Source organism: Archocentrus centrarchus, chromosome 8 (assembly GCF_007364275.1).
Source record: "Archocentrus centrarchus isolate MPI-CPG fArcCen1 chromosome 8, fArcCen1, whole genome shotgun sequence".
Lineage (NCBI taxonomy): Eukaryota > Metazoa > Chordata > Actinopteri > Cichliformes > Cichlidae > Archocentrus > Archocentrus centrarchus.
The window spans coordinates 11,486,636-11,500,239 of record NC_044353.1 but is presented as its reverse complement, the minus strand read 5'-3'; the positions used below and the strand labels follow the sequence as shown (position 1 = coordinate 11,500,239).

The 13,604-nt window shown below is 39.4% G+C and overlaps 1 protein-coding gene across 2 annotated transcripts; it reads left to right on the top strand.

Annotated features, from left to right (window-relative positions):
• Positions 1–5,064: 5,064 nt before the first annotated feature.
• On the top strand, positions 5,065–10,762 carry litafd (LITAF domain containing). 2 transcript variants are annotated; one of them, XM_030736060.1, is made up of 5 exons: positions 5,065–5,171; positions 8,222–8,271; positions 8,391–8,483; positions 8,619–8,820; positions 9,972–10,762. In XM_030736060.1, exons 2-5 carry the CDS (start codon positions 8,226–8,228, stop codon positions 10,087–10,089), a joined length of 459 nt encoding a protein of 152 aa, XP_030591920.1. In that variant the 5' UTR covers positions 5,065–5,171; positions 8,222–8,225; the 3' UTR covers positions 10,090–10,762. The 2 variants fall into 2 exon arrangements, with proteins under 2 accessions (XP_030591920.1, XP_030591921.1); XM_030736061.1 differs by having other exon boundaries at positions 5,084–5,171; positions 8,394–8,483.
• The last annotated feature ends 2,842 nt before the right edge of the window (positions 10,763–13,604 follow it).

Below are 13,604 nucleotides of genomic sequence, written 5' to 3'. Positions count from 1 at the left end.
CACTTTGAGTGAAGTAAGGACCTCGGAGAACTTGTGTGGATGCTGCGTCAGTGTCTCCTCGTGAAATCTCAGATCGACTCCACTGTGTTAGGACCAAAACTCTAAGAGGAGTGCACCATCTGTTACAGGGCTTCTTGCTCCTCTTGTGCTACAGAGTGAAATAGGATGCTTTCGTGAAGGTCATCATCAAAGCATCTAAACTGTCTAACACTAGCACTCTATGACAAATAATCAAAGCATGCTTGGGAGTGGCACACACGTATGACAGTCTGCAATTCTGTAGGGATGTGTAAATAATATGTTGCTGTTCAACACCCATGTTTTCTTAGGCAAGCCGCAGGTGCGAGACTGAATCCCATTAAGTGACACATCCAGTAACCTGCTGATTAAAATCCCTGTGGGAAAGGAAAACAAACATAAAATATTCTAACTATTATATATATATATATATATATATTTTATTTATTTATTTTTTTTAATCTGTGCTCAGACTCAGATTCAGACAGCGCTTCCTTCACAGTGTAAATGGATAATGATCAAAAGGAAATTGCAAAAGCAACCCAAGAGTTTCTCAAGGTCAAGAAATGGGATATTCCTCAGTGGCTTGAGATAGTCACCTGATCTAAACCCTATAAAATTGGCTGTAATTCTTAAACAGTTGATGGTAAACTTTTATGAAAACCCCTTGAATTAAAGTAGAACGTCTGCACTTTAGTCATATATTGATTGTTTGATTTACAATCCACTGTGGTCGTGTACAGAGGCAAAATTACAAAACTTGTGTCCTTATGGAGGGCACTGTAACTAATAATATCCATCACTCATTTGCCTTAACAAGATGTGATTTACATGAACCCAAATTTGCGTTGTGGTTGTAATTGATAATCCATCCTGGACCTCAGCTAGACCCCTGATTTTTAAGCCCACAGGCTTCCTTTTTCTGGTCTACTTGACACTGAAAAGAAAAGACAAAAGGCTAAAGCAGATGGCCCTGTTTTCATTATCAGCACATCTAAACTTTCCAATGTTACTTCTGAAACCCACTTTAGATTCTTTCCACTTTAGATGATCCTGTTATTCATGTAATGCTATTTTTAATCAGCTCTAGCCGGCAGAGTTTAATTCCTTCTTCTCTCCACACTCTTCAGTTGGAATAACTGTATTTACACATGAGTCATTGTCATTATCACTAGTATCAGCTTTAATGTTGTATCTTGACAAAGTTTCTATAAAATACGGCAATAAACACAAAAATAATCTTGGAATCGCATTCATTTCAAGAAGTGGCACACTCTTTAGGGATTGGTCTATTCACTGGAATGTTGTTCATCTGGCCCATCGAAACACACACACTCCTACAACTACCTCACCCACTTGTCATAATTCAGACACACCCACACACACCCGTACAACTGTCAATCCTCGAAACGACTGTTTTGGGGTGAGGGTGGGAAAAAAAAGCAAACGACAAAAAAAATGCGCGAGATAGTTTTTGCAGTTGTTTTCATTAAAATTCTTGAAAGACAGTTGCGTTTTTGGGAGGACAGGATTAGGAATATATTGTAAGCAGTTGTTTTATATATTATACATTTTTCTCAGATTCATGGGTGTCATTAGTGTTATAATTCACCTTCTCTAGCTTCAAACTGGAAATATTTCAACCATTTGTTACCTTTACATTTTCTATATTTTGTACCCGAGCTCTATTTTATTATTATTCATTTATCAATTACTTGTAACATTTGGAACTCCACTGCATTCTTCTATAATGGTAGAGCAGGGCTCTAGAAATGGACTCAATCTGGAAATCTTGCTAAACAGCTGTGTAAGGCACACTCAGGCAAATCACTGATCCCCCAGGTGTACTCCACGATCCAGTGACGAGCACAAAAATGTGGTTAAACTGGCCGGCTGTAAGCTGCTTGGAAAAAAAAAATAAAATCTTTAAGAACATCTTGCAAGCTGAAATTCAGTGATGCCAGCATGAAAAAAAGGAAATGCAGGCAGTGTAGATTCAACATGATATTATTAAAAAAGAGAGTCTAGTTCTCAGGTTTACACCCACAGTATCCAAAGGCCTGCAGGAAAAAAGGTGCAGTTTGAATCACCAAACTTCCCAACACGGCATCATTGATCCTCTCATGTTGCCTCTTAAACAGCAAGCATCTGAGCTGGAGGGTTTTTGTTTTGTTGTTGTTGTTGTTTTTATGTTTGGAAACACCAATGTATGTTTCATCTAAAGAGTAACACTCGCCTTTAAGGGAGAAGATAATATTTCTGTCTGCTGCAGCCAGAAAATGATTAGCTCGGCGTAGCACAAAGACTCTGAGACGCTGAGTGAAAGCTTTTCACTGTGAAGGCTGGAAATGAAGCTGGAAATACACCACATCTGTAGGGTAACAAATTAAAACACAAACGCACACACACACACACACACAAAGTTCATAGATGTCATGAAGTGATTTCAGAAAACTGGATGGTTTGGGTGGAGAGAAAAGTTATTGGATTATCCAACAAGCAATTAGGATGATGTATAATACTGATATTGTATAATATTGGTAGACATTTTCAGTTTTATATTTACTGCACTCATTTGAGATTAATTTAGTTTTTAACTCTTTGTGAATGTAAATCTTGAATTTCTAATTTAAAGCAGTTTTTTTTTATTGCTTGAGGTTCCTGAATATACTCCAGTGAATTAACCAACAAATCTAAAATTTAGTGATCATAGATTATTATTATATAAGATTTCTGTGATGATAGCTACCCTAGGTTTCACTGTCTTTGCATAGACTTTTTAAAGCTGGTCTCTCTTCATTACCAAAAATACCAGCTCCACCAGACCTTACTGGAACAACATCGTCCTTGTGTTTCTGGAAATGATCACTATCACACAGCTTTCAACATTTAGCTCCAAGGACTCCAACCCAAATACATGGATAAAAGGGGGACCTTTTATTCATGCATTTATGCAGTGGTGCAATATGTTTTATTCTACCGCTCAGTAGAATAAAACATATTGTTGTCTGTTGTAACCAGACTGCATTATCTTAGTTCCATTATCTATCAATCTCAAGCTTCAATTATAAGTTGTGTGACTCCACTGTGCCATCACTATTCTTTTGTGACCAGTGACATGTTTGAAGGTTCGAATGCAGCATTTTTGCCGCTGCCATCTATTTGAAACCAGATATCATGAGAATGAGGTGATCTAACAGTGAAAAAGAAGGAAAACAACCTGACATCATATGAACTTCAACGTGGGCTTTGCATTTTTTAGACCTGGCAGTTACAGTCCTGTGAAAAACTAAGTACAGTCCAGAGTTCGAGAGCTTGTAGAACCACCTTTAGAAGCAATAACTTGAACTAACTGTTTTCTGACTTTATCAGTCTCTCACATCATTGTGGAGGAATTTTGGCCCGCTCTTCTTTACAACATTGCTTGAAGTTGTGGGCATTTGTTTATACATTTGTTTCTTAAGGTCCCACCACAGCATTTCAAACAGACCGAGGTCTGAACTTTGACTGGAGCATTACAGCACATTGTTTTCCAGTCACAAATCTTTCCAGTTCAGATGTAACTTTGTAAACCTAAACTGTGCTGTCATGTTATTTTTGGAGAGATGAGGTTTTCTTCTGGCAACCCTTCCACACAAGCCATACCTGTTCAGTCTTTTTCTAAATTTGCTGCCAACTTTAGCTTTTAACATGCTCACTGAGGCCTGCAGAGTCTGAAATGCAGCTCTTGGGTTATTTGCAGTTACTCTGAGCATTGCACGGTCTGAGCTTGGGCTGATTTTGTTGAGATGTCCACTCCTGGAAAGACTGTGTGCTTGAAACCAGCAAAGTGCTGAAACATCTGCTTTTATAATGAATCACATGTGTCTGATTAGCAGCACCTGGCTGCTATTTTCAATTTACTTTTTCAAATGATTCTACAGCCACCTTTTATATACAGCCACGTCTCCTCATGCATGTATTTTGGGCAGGAGGTCTGTCCATGATTATAAATATTACATCTATATGAATAATGGTCCAAGTACTTTGGGTTGGTATTTATTTGAATTTCCCATGTGCCCACCTGACTGGTCCTCTCAAAAAAATCCAACTACAGCCTTAGGCCAGGCAAATTTTTTTTTGTGGTCACTGGCCTTTCGGCTCAGGATGTAGAGTGGGTACTAGCTGGAAGGTCAGTGATGCGATCCCCAGCTCCTCCAGTCTGTACATTAAAATATATTTGGGTAAGGGGTCCCTGCTCAAGGCCCTCACCCCCCAGGTTGCTCCCCAGGCGCTTCTGGCTGCCCCCTGCTCCACATTGCGCTTTGTGTGCTACATACTCCATGTGTGATGGGTTAAATGCAGAGATTGAATTTCACTCCACATATATGTGTGTGACAAATAAAACTCTTTCTTTCTGTAAGAACTCGAAGTTCCCCCCAGTGCATCTATCAACATGTGGCTGTGTATGACAGATGGAAAGCACATGAAATAAAGAGTGTTATCCCTGCAGTACACTGGCAGTCTGTCCAGGCTGAACTGTCTGTCACTGTGACAGCTAAGATAGGCTCCAGTGCTGTATAAGTACCAAGCCATCTACCCATTTACAGCTAGAGGATTGTGGAGAAAAAAAAAAACTCTCCCCATTTACTGCCATTTATGGGGGTTTTTTTGTTTTTTTTTTTTGGTCCTCATCAGCAGCTTTTCTGTGTTTCTGAAAATACTCAAATTCTTGTAAGCTAGAGTTTGTTGATGGCCATCAGGTCACATTCCAGCACAAAAACAATCCTTGGACTCAAATCTGTGTTAGGCCTTACAGTCTGCGAACAAGAGAAACCGGTTATTCTCACCAAAAGTCACACACACACACACACACACGTACACACACGCACACACACGCACACACACGCACACACACACCCTCAACAATCTCACAGAAACAAAGAACATGTCAAAAATGAAGACCGGTTCAGCCTTTGAAAGTTACCATCAATACCACAGAGTGACTCATTCATACTGCTGTTCGCAGCTGAACTGAGGAGGCGGAGCTTTGGGCGTGCAGGTTCAGATACAGGAACAGGTGCGGGTGGAGATCTAAGCCACAATCTGTCTGAATCCTGCATCAGCAACATCTCAAGCTCATCTCTGCGTAGTGACCCCAACGCCCCACCAAGGTAAGAAATTCATGTGTTATCGGAAGAGAACAACCATCTGACTCTAGACTAAAGGAGTGCAGAATCAGGTTTAGTATTTCCTGGGGACGATTCAAAGCAATCAAAACTGAATACATAAAAGGAGTTTATGTGGAGGTTTGGCTTTAAGAAGGCCAAGTTTAGCATTGTTGGTAACAGTTAAAGTAAGTTTGGCCAAGTTATCCCGCACAGAGACAAACTGGAAATCACAAATTATATAAATGCTCAAACAAGAAAGGAGAAAAAATCAGGAAGCAATCTTAATTTTTATTCTGCTCATGTTTGTGTCTCCCTTTTCTTGACTTTTATGTTGCTACTTAATGTGTGAGGTTTTGAGCATTGTGGACAGCCATGTGTGCAGCCCAGTATAATACAGCTGCAAAGGAGACCAGCTTTTATTCAGGGTTTGGCATAAACTTACTGTTTAACTGAACTACTTTCAGGACCTGCAGGGATATTGAATAAGACTATAACTCTGTATATTTTACAGAGGAGGGGTCTGCTGTAGGAAAGCAGAGAGTGTGGAGAATTGTAGGTGTTAGGTTTAAGATTTTGTGATATAATTCAGCTGGGTCTTGAAGGTCACTATCAGTAACAGATGCCGAGTAAGATTAAGGGTGGTGTTTACAGAAGTGGCTCTGACTGATAACTTTTAGGTGTGACACTGTGTGTATGTAATATTGTGTATGTGAAATATTCCATTTTTATTACAGTGAAAGGAAATGCATTGTAACAGTGAAAAAAAGCTTCTTCATACTTTCAAATCAAGTTGTTGAAATATGTTAGATTCTGTGGCCAAACACTTTATTTTCAAAGAACATGCACACCTGCACAGCATGGGGTTAGTTGTTGTTTTTTGGGGGGGGGGGCTGATCATCAAATTGGCATCAAGGTTAGACTAAAAGTCAAGGTGACAGAAGTGGTGAGTGGTGAATCTGGGTATTTCCCACTGGCCCCTGATTCATTAGCTGATTACTAAAATGCATCATGGAAGAAAATGTAAAAAAAAAAAAAAATAGCTCCCTCCCTTTCACACAGAGACACAGGTTTGACCGGCACTGAAGTCTCGGTGTAGCCACACCTGCAGCAGGGTGTTAACTCGTCTGCAATTAAAAAGAATTTCTGTCCCACATCCCATTCAGTTTCACTGAACTTAGGAGGAGTATAATCATTACGTATTTACCTAAAAATCTACCTGGCTAGAGTTTATTTTCAGCTTAAAAAGTCTCAGTTTTTCCAAAGCGGGTACCTGTCTCATGAACTTTTCTTTTCATGAATTGATTTCCTGCTGCCTGCTCTAATAACGAAGCTCAAGAATCAGCATGGTGTCGAGCTGAGGTCACCCTTTCATACAAAGGATGTATTGATTCATCTTTCTTGGATTGTGGTTTAAAAAAAAACAAAAAACTCTGCACTGTGGCAGGTGGATTTTTTTTTAAAGTCACACCCAGTCACTTTTTTGATCAGCAGCTAGATGGTGCCCCACGTGAAGACAAGAACACCAGCCACTTAAGAATTGATATTTTGGCCTGTTCGATCTTTTTTTTTTTCATCCATTTAGATTGCATATATTTAACATGAACTGTGTAGAAAGGTTACTGTGATGCATATTTGTCAATGTTTTGACTTGATTCAGGGAAATTTGGATCATATTGTGTTTATGTTAAATGGGTGGATTATTTGCTTTTAAATTAGGGTCATTTTTTTCAATGCGCCATCAGCCACCAAATCTAAGTCTGCAGACAGCATGCAGCTTCTCTCCAAACACTGTTTGGAAAGAGAAAACATGAAAGAGAAAGAGAAGTTCATGCAATTAATATCTCACTGGCTGCTCAGAGCACAGAGGAACAGACACAGCAAGAGAAAAAGCAACTTACTATGTAATATCAGTGCTCCTATGGTGGCAGTCATCAGCTACATTTTGTTTCTTCAGAGGAACAAACCACAAAAACTCGTTCACAATCATTCAGATTTCAGAGTGAGGTTTTGTTGTTTGTATGGTTTTTTTGGTTTTTTTGTTTTTTTTTACCAGTTTTGGCTGGCACACCCTCTGGTCAGTGACACAGAGGGAAGCATGTAGCCCTGTCGCATTCCTGCACTGACATCATGGGCGTATGCAGGTTTTCCATGTCTGTGTGTGTGACACAGCGATAAAGCAGTCAATCACCTTCTATGAATCCAGTGACAGACTTACCGAGGCAGACTCACCCAAGCTGCTGTAGCATGTGGGAACATAAACCAAGAAGCAGTAATGTAAATCATTACATTTCAGGGTGTGTCTTGGTTTAAGGTTGGGCTAGTTCCCTGTAAATGTTGTGAGGTAAACATGGCTGTTTGGCATTGTGTTTGCATCAGAGAGAGATAAAGTGAATATGTGTGTGTGTGTGTGTGTGTGTGTGTGTGTGTGTGTGTGTGTGTGTGTGTGTGTGTGTGTGTGTGTGTGTGTGTGTGTGTGTGTGTGTGTGTGTGTGTGTGTGTGTGTGTGTGGAAGCCAGCGTTTCAGAGCAACAGTATGGATATTACAGAGTGAATAATTACATGTGTTCAATTCAGGAATCACTCTGTACAGTGGGTTAGATTTTACTGGCAAAAAATGCTAATCTACAAAATAAATGTGATGACTGTGTGGACACATTTAGCATAAAACACACTCTTCTAGAGGAAGAAGTGTCCAGATAACACCTGAAATAGCCAGAAAATGTGAGCCATGTAGCTGATAATTTGTGGGTAAGAATGGGCTCCCATAATAAAAATATTAGTTATGTTTAAATTACATTATATTGAGCAAATTTTCTCATCCCATCTCTGAGCTTTTGATTCATTTAAAGAGTTACTGTGGAACCTGAACTGATAGCACAGTGATGTTTGGCAGATGTTTCAGTGTTACTGCCAAAGCTTTGCTTCCCTCTGGTGGCATGAAGCAGCACTGCACGTTTCTTGAGCATGAGAGAGGGAATGGGAAATAACAGGAGATTTCAGGTATTTGGTCCTAACTGCACCCTTCATTGCAATTCTTTCTGGTTTCTTTGCAGCAAAATGAGCGCAGATGGACAAAAACAACTCCCTCCCTACATCATACCAGGTAAGCCCACAACTCATACACATGCTCACTGATTATCATCATTATCATCATCATCATCCCATCCCTACACTGATGCCCCCCCCCTCCCCCCGCTCCCCCCTCCTCTTCATATGATCCAGTAGAAAGTCAAGGAGATGGTGTGAGGGTTTATCACCCCCACACGCCTTTCACCCCACCCACCACACAGGACTCTGCTGCCTCTTCCAAACCAGGTATTCTCACACCTGATGTCTCCCTTTTTAGAAGCTTCAGGTGACTGTTTGATTGTTAATTTTTGTGTGTGTGCTCTGTCCTCCCCCCGTCTGACCCTCATCCCTCCTGTTTCTCCTCCTCTTTAACATATTCAGTATACACCAGTGGAGGTGGAGGCGTGGGTTCAGGTTTTGACTCTGGAGAAGGCAAAAAAAAGTTTGTGAGCTATGATACGAGTCTCGGGACTGAGCCTGGCATGGCTACATGCTCTTCCTGCCAGCAACAGGTTATGACCAATGTCACCTACAAGGCAGGAACGTATGCCTGGCTCATGTGTTTACTCTTCATTTGCTGTGGGTGAGTGTTTTCTTTTTTTTTACTGACATGGTCCCAGGGTCCCAAATCCTTCTAAAATACACAGCATGCACCATCATTACCCACTTATTTAAATACATGTCTGTGTTGTCTAGTCAAAATACATATATGTTACATACAGTACATGTATGTTACATACAGTACATGTAGTTACTGTACTTAGTTACAGTAAGGGTAAAAGATGAAGTAGAAACTAAAGAGGACAGTAGTTTGGTCTATTACAAAGCAATTATCAACACAGTCTTGTTCTAATGAAGGATTTCTTTTCATGTCTGTATCTATATTTAATTTGAATTAAACACTGTATGAAAATTATGCTGAATGCTTGGAAAAAAGACACAGTCGTGAAAAAGAAAGCTTTCACAGGGCTCTATGCAGTCCTCTGAAAAACTAAGTACACCCTAATTTCAGTAAGTAGCAGCCAATCAAATGCACTTGATTAACCAATCATCAGTGAGTGTTAATCAAGTTCATCCAGGTCTGACCGTGCAATGATCAGAGACCCTGCAAAAAGCCCAAGGGCTCCATCTCAGACTCTACAGGCCTCTGGAAGCATGCTAAACATTAAAGTTCATGAGAGCACAATCAGAAAAAGACTGAACAAGTGCGGCTCGCGACCAGTGACCAAGTATGAGTCCAGACCTCAATCTGATTGAAATGCCGTGGTGGGACCTTAAGAGAGCTGTGTATAAACGAATGTCCGCAAACCTCAGTGAACTGAAGCAACTTGTAAAGAGTGAACCAAAATTCCTCCACAATGATGTGACAAACTTATAAAGTCAGAAAATGATTACTTCAAGTTACTGCTGCTAAAGGTGCTTCTGCAAGCTACTGAATTATAGGCTGTACTTAGTTTTTCACGACTGTAACTATAATTTCAATTTAGAAATAATAAAAATTATTTAATAATAAAGAAGAAGAAAGTTTAAATTGAGACTACAACATCATCTTCTAGTTCAGACTCTGGTTTCATGTACGATCAGAGATAAAGTGAGAATGTTGCAGCCTGCAGCAGAAACAAAGCTGCTGTGTAGCTGTAATAACCAAAATAGCCAAAAAATGTATTAAAAAAAATTTTCATCTAGCATATGACAGCATGAAACTAACTGCGTGTGTGTGTGTGTGTGTTGCAGGTTAGTCCTGTGTTGCTGCCTGATTCCATTCTTCATGAACAGATTCAAGGATGCGTACCACACCTGCCCCCGCTGCAACAGAGTGCTGCATGTTGAGAAGAGGAAATGCTGTAAATGATGATCATCAGGGCAGAAATGGACCCGTAGAAATAAGAAATAACCTCCTGTTACCTTTGTCTGAGTTATGTTCACCCGGTAAAAAACCAACAAACCGGCAGCCCTGCTATTTTCTGACAGGTCTCAGGTGAAATGCAGCTTGTTTCTATGGATCACAAAACCAAACATGAATGACTTCTATCGTATTATTAGCAAACAGACTGGGAGTGATTGTGTTGTTCGAGCTCTTTCTTTTTTTTTTCCGCTCTGGCAACTGAAAGAACTCCCCATGCACCTTTTATTAACTGTCATCAATATACTCAGAAACTTATATGCATAATGTTAAAATGAAGGTTTGTACATACAATTTATGGCATTCTTTATGCTTAAATGGATTGCACATTTGAAATTAAACAGAAAACCTGTCACAATTTCTGAATGAGTAACAGCGGCGACAAATGCACATTAAACCAGAGACGGGGGCAGACATAAAAATATTTGCTCATCTCTGGTTTAATGAGTAAAACCCAAAGTGGCTAAATTGTGTCATATTTATATGTTGTCAGTCTGATTCTTGCAGGAAGACAAGCATACATACTGTACAACAGCGGCCAGCTGTAAATATAGTTAAGCCTTATGTTTAGATTATTTGAATGTATTCATTCATTAGAGCGCAAAGAACAATGCAAAAGAAAGCATAGGAGATGAAAGAGATATAGAGAGAGAGAGAGAGAGAGAGGAGAGAGAGAGATAGAGAGAGAGAGATGAGAGGGGAGAGAGAGAGAGAGAGAGAAAGAAAGAGAAAGAGAGAGAAAAAGAGAGAGATAGAAAGAGAGAGAAAGAGAGAGAGTATAGAGATAGAGAAATATAGAGAGATAGAGATAGATATAGAGAGATATATAAGATATATAGATATATATATATATATATATATATATATATATATAAAGATAAAAAATATATATAAATAAATAAATATATATATATATATATATATATAAATACTATGTACATGTTATATAATGTTAATATAGTATTATTATAATATTATTATCGTTGTTGTTATTATATAGCAATTATTATAATGTATGTTGTCTGATTGCTCTATTACTTTTGCCTTTTCTATTTCATAATTCAAGGGTAAAAGAAAACAGGCACAATGTTGTTGTGAGCAACATTATTCCCAGTCATCTCCTCTCACATTGCCCCAGTGATAAAACTGACTATAATCACACATCCATTATTTACTACTATTAAGTGTTTGATAACATTATTTCTATAATAAAAATAGACAGATGTTACGGCACTCTGCTGTGACAATGTTTGTTTTTCTTGTGTGCTTCCTCTCATTCTCCAGACAGGTCACACTGGAGTCACACATTGGGATCTTTACTCAAAAAAAAAGCTCATTCACCAAATCACTCACATTCATACAGCATTTTTATCACTTTTCTAATATTCACAACTCGAGGTTCACTATCTTTCTAAGGACACATGGACTGGAGGGCCTGTGGCTCGATCCACTAACCGTTTAAATAAATCTAAAAAGTCAGTGTTTGTCTTTCCCTCACTGCTTCTGTGTGAGGGTTCATGTTCATACAGAACATAATTGTTATTCCACCTATTAAGTGGCGTTATGAACATACGCCCAGGGGCAGACACATGCGGGGGGTCGACCTCTGTGGGTAATGTGCAAGGAAACGGGCGCTGCCATGAGATGATATTTATTTGTCACATGCACAGTTATACACAGTACAACGCACAGTGAAATGTGTTTTTGGCTCAGCTACACAGGCTCATCCACAGCTGGATGCTCCACGTGGTTTAGTGATGCATTGTTATTGCTGTTCCAGATGTTAAAGTGAGCCAGCGCCTCCATGCAAATCAGTGGCGGCTTCAGAAGTATTTTCCTGCAGGTGCTAAGGGGGGGGCTAAGCATTTTACTGAGGGTGCTATGAAGGATCATTTGTTCTTTCAGTTCTCAACACACACAGACACAAGCTATTTTCTTGGGGGGTGCTACGGGGGTGCTATGACTTTTCCAGGGGGAGCTATTGCGCCCCACCTGGCGCAGCCACTGATGCATACAATATAATGCTATAAAGACAGCATTTGTTGTGTCTGTACTTTTGTTGGGACTTTGAAACCACACTTTTTGATCTCTCTGCAATTGCAGTTAAATCCATGCATTCTGTAATGTTAGCATTTCATTTTGAAGAAAAGTAGTGATATTTGACATTTTTACACTATTCCATCAGATTTATTCATTTCCCCATTTTAGGCTGATGAATGAAATTCTTGTATTTTTGCCACTTATATTATGGAGCCATGTGACTACCAGGGGACCCCCAAGTGTGTGTGTGTGTGTGTGTGTGTTTGGTTGTTAGTGCAGGGTACTAGTTATTGAGTAGGTGTTATATTTGCTCACATGTCCACCAATTGCTGCTTTGTTTTTGTTGCTGAGAAGAAAGTCACACAGGAAATGACATCATCATAAACTCACATGGGTTGTTCTACTTGGAAGGCTGGATATGCATGCAGAGACAAGAAAGTCTAGACAGCCCTGTAAATTTGTCAGCATTCATCATTTTTTGACTTGAGCTGTGACCAGAGTGTAAAGAGACTGCACAAGATGGTTGATGGTCTGACAAACACGTGATTTTAAATTCCTGGTGCAGAAGAGGCTCCCTCTTTCTTCACCCCTCTCAGTTTCTGTGTGGTCCCTCCAGACCAGATGAATAGAACCCCCGCCAAATTTTTCTGTCACACTGTCTTGTTTCTGACTACAGAGCAGAGAGTTTATCTTAATTACTTGTCATGTCAGACAGTTTGAGCTGTAGCTTTAGCACAAGAACTCAAAAACACTTTCTGGTGAGCTTTATATAGCTGTGTATTTTTAATAGTTAAAGAATAATCAAAAAAAAGACATTGCAGTCCAGATCAAGAAATGTGCTGTAAGCAGTGATGTCAGTGACACGTTTCTCTAATCTGGTTACTTTTTTCAGTAACAAGTAATCTAACGCGTTCCTATTTGCAGTCCAGCAATCAGATGAGTGCCCAGTTGTGCACTCTGTGCTGGCAACAAAGTGTTATCTAGCTTCAAAAACACTACGTTAGATTTGAAGAAACATCTGGAGTCGCAGCACAGCACAGTCAAACTTGCAGAGCGAGTCCCACCAGGTGGAGCGAAGCAGAGAGCTGCTGAATGAATGATATCAGGTCATTTTGAGCGAGAAACAGCATTTATATCACAAGGCAGAAGCTGCAATCAGTTTTTGGCAAAGTGACTTTTATTTATTTGTTTTTTTTAGTCAAGGTAAAAATGTCTTTTGAAACAGAAATCTGTCTAAGAAGGCTGCAGAAATCACAACAAATATAACACCACAGTTCTATAAAGATATTTGAAGTGGTTATTAAAAAGCACTGGATTGATTATAATGTATTTGCAATAACAGACTCCTAAAGATTGTTGAAAAACAGGTTATTTTTTCTTTTTATGTATAAGCCCTTCATAAATCATGCTGACTGCACTCTATT

Coding starts and splice junctions, on each gene's coding strand:
- litafd (XM_030736060.1), top strand. CDS start 8,226: ATGAGCGCAGATGGACAAAAACAACTCCCTCCCTACATCATACCAG. Junction 8,272..8,390: donor CCCTCCCTACATCATACCAG/GTAAGCCCACAA, acceptor CATATGATCCAG/TAGAAAGTCAAGGAGATGGT. Junction 8,484..8,618: donor TGCTGCCTCTTCCAAACCAG/GTATTCTCACAC, acceptor TAACATATTCAG/TATACACCAGTGGAGGTGGA.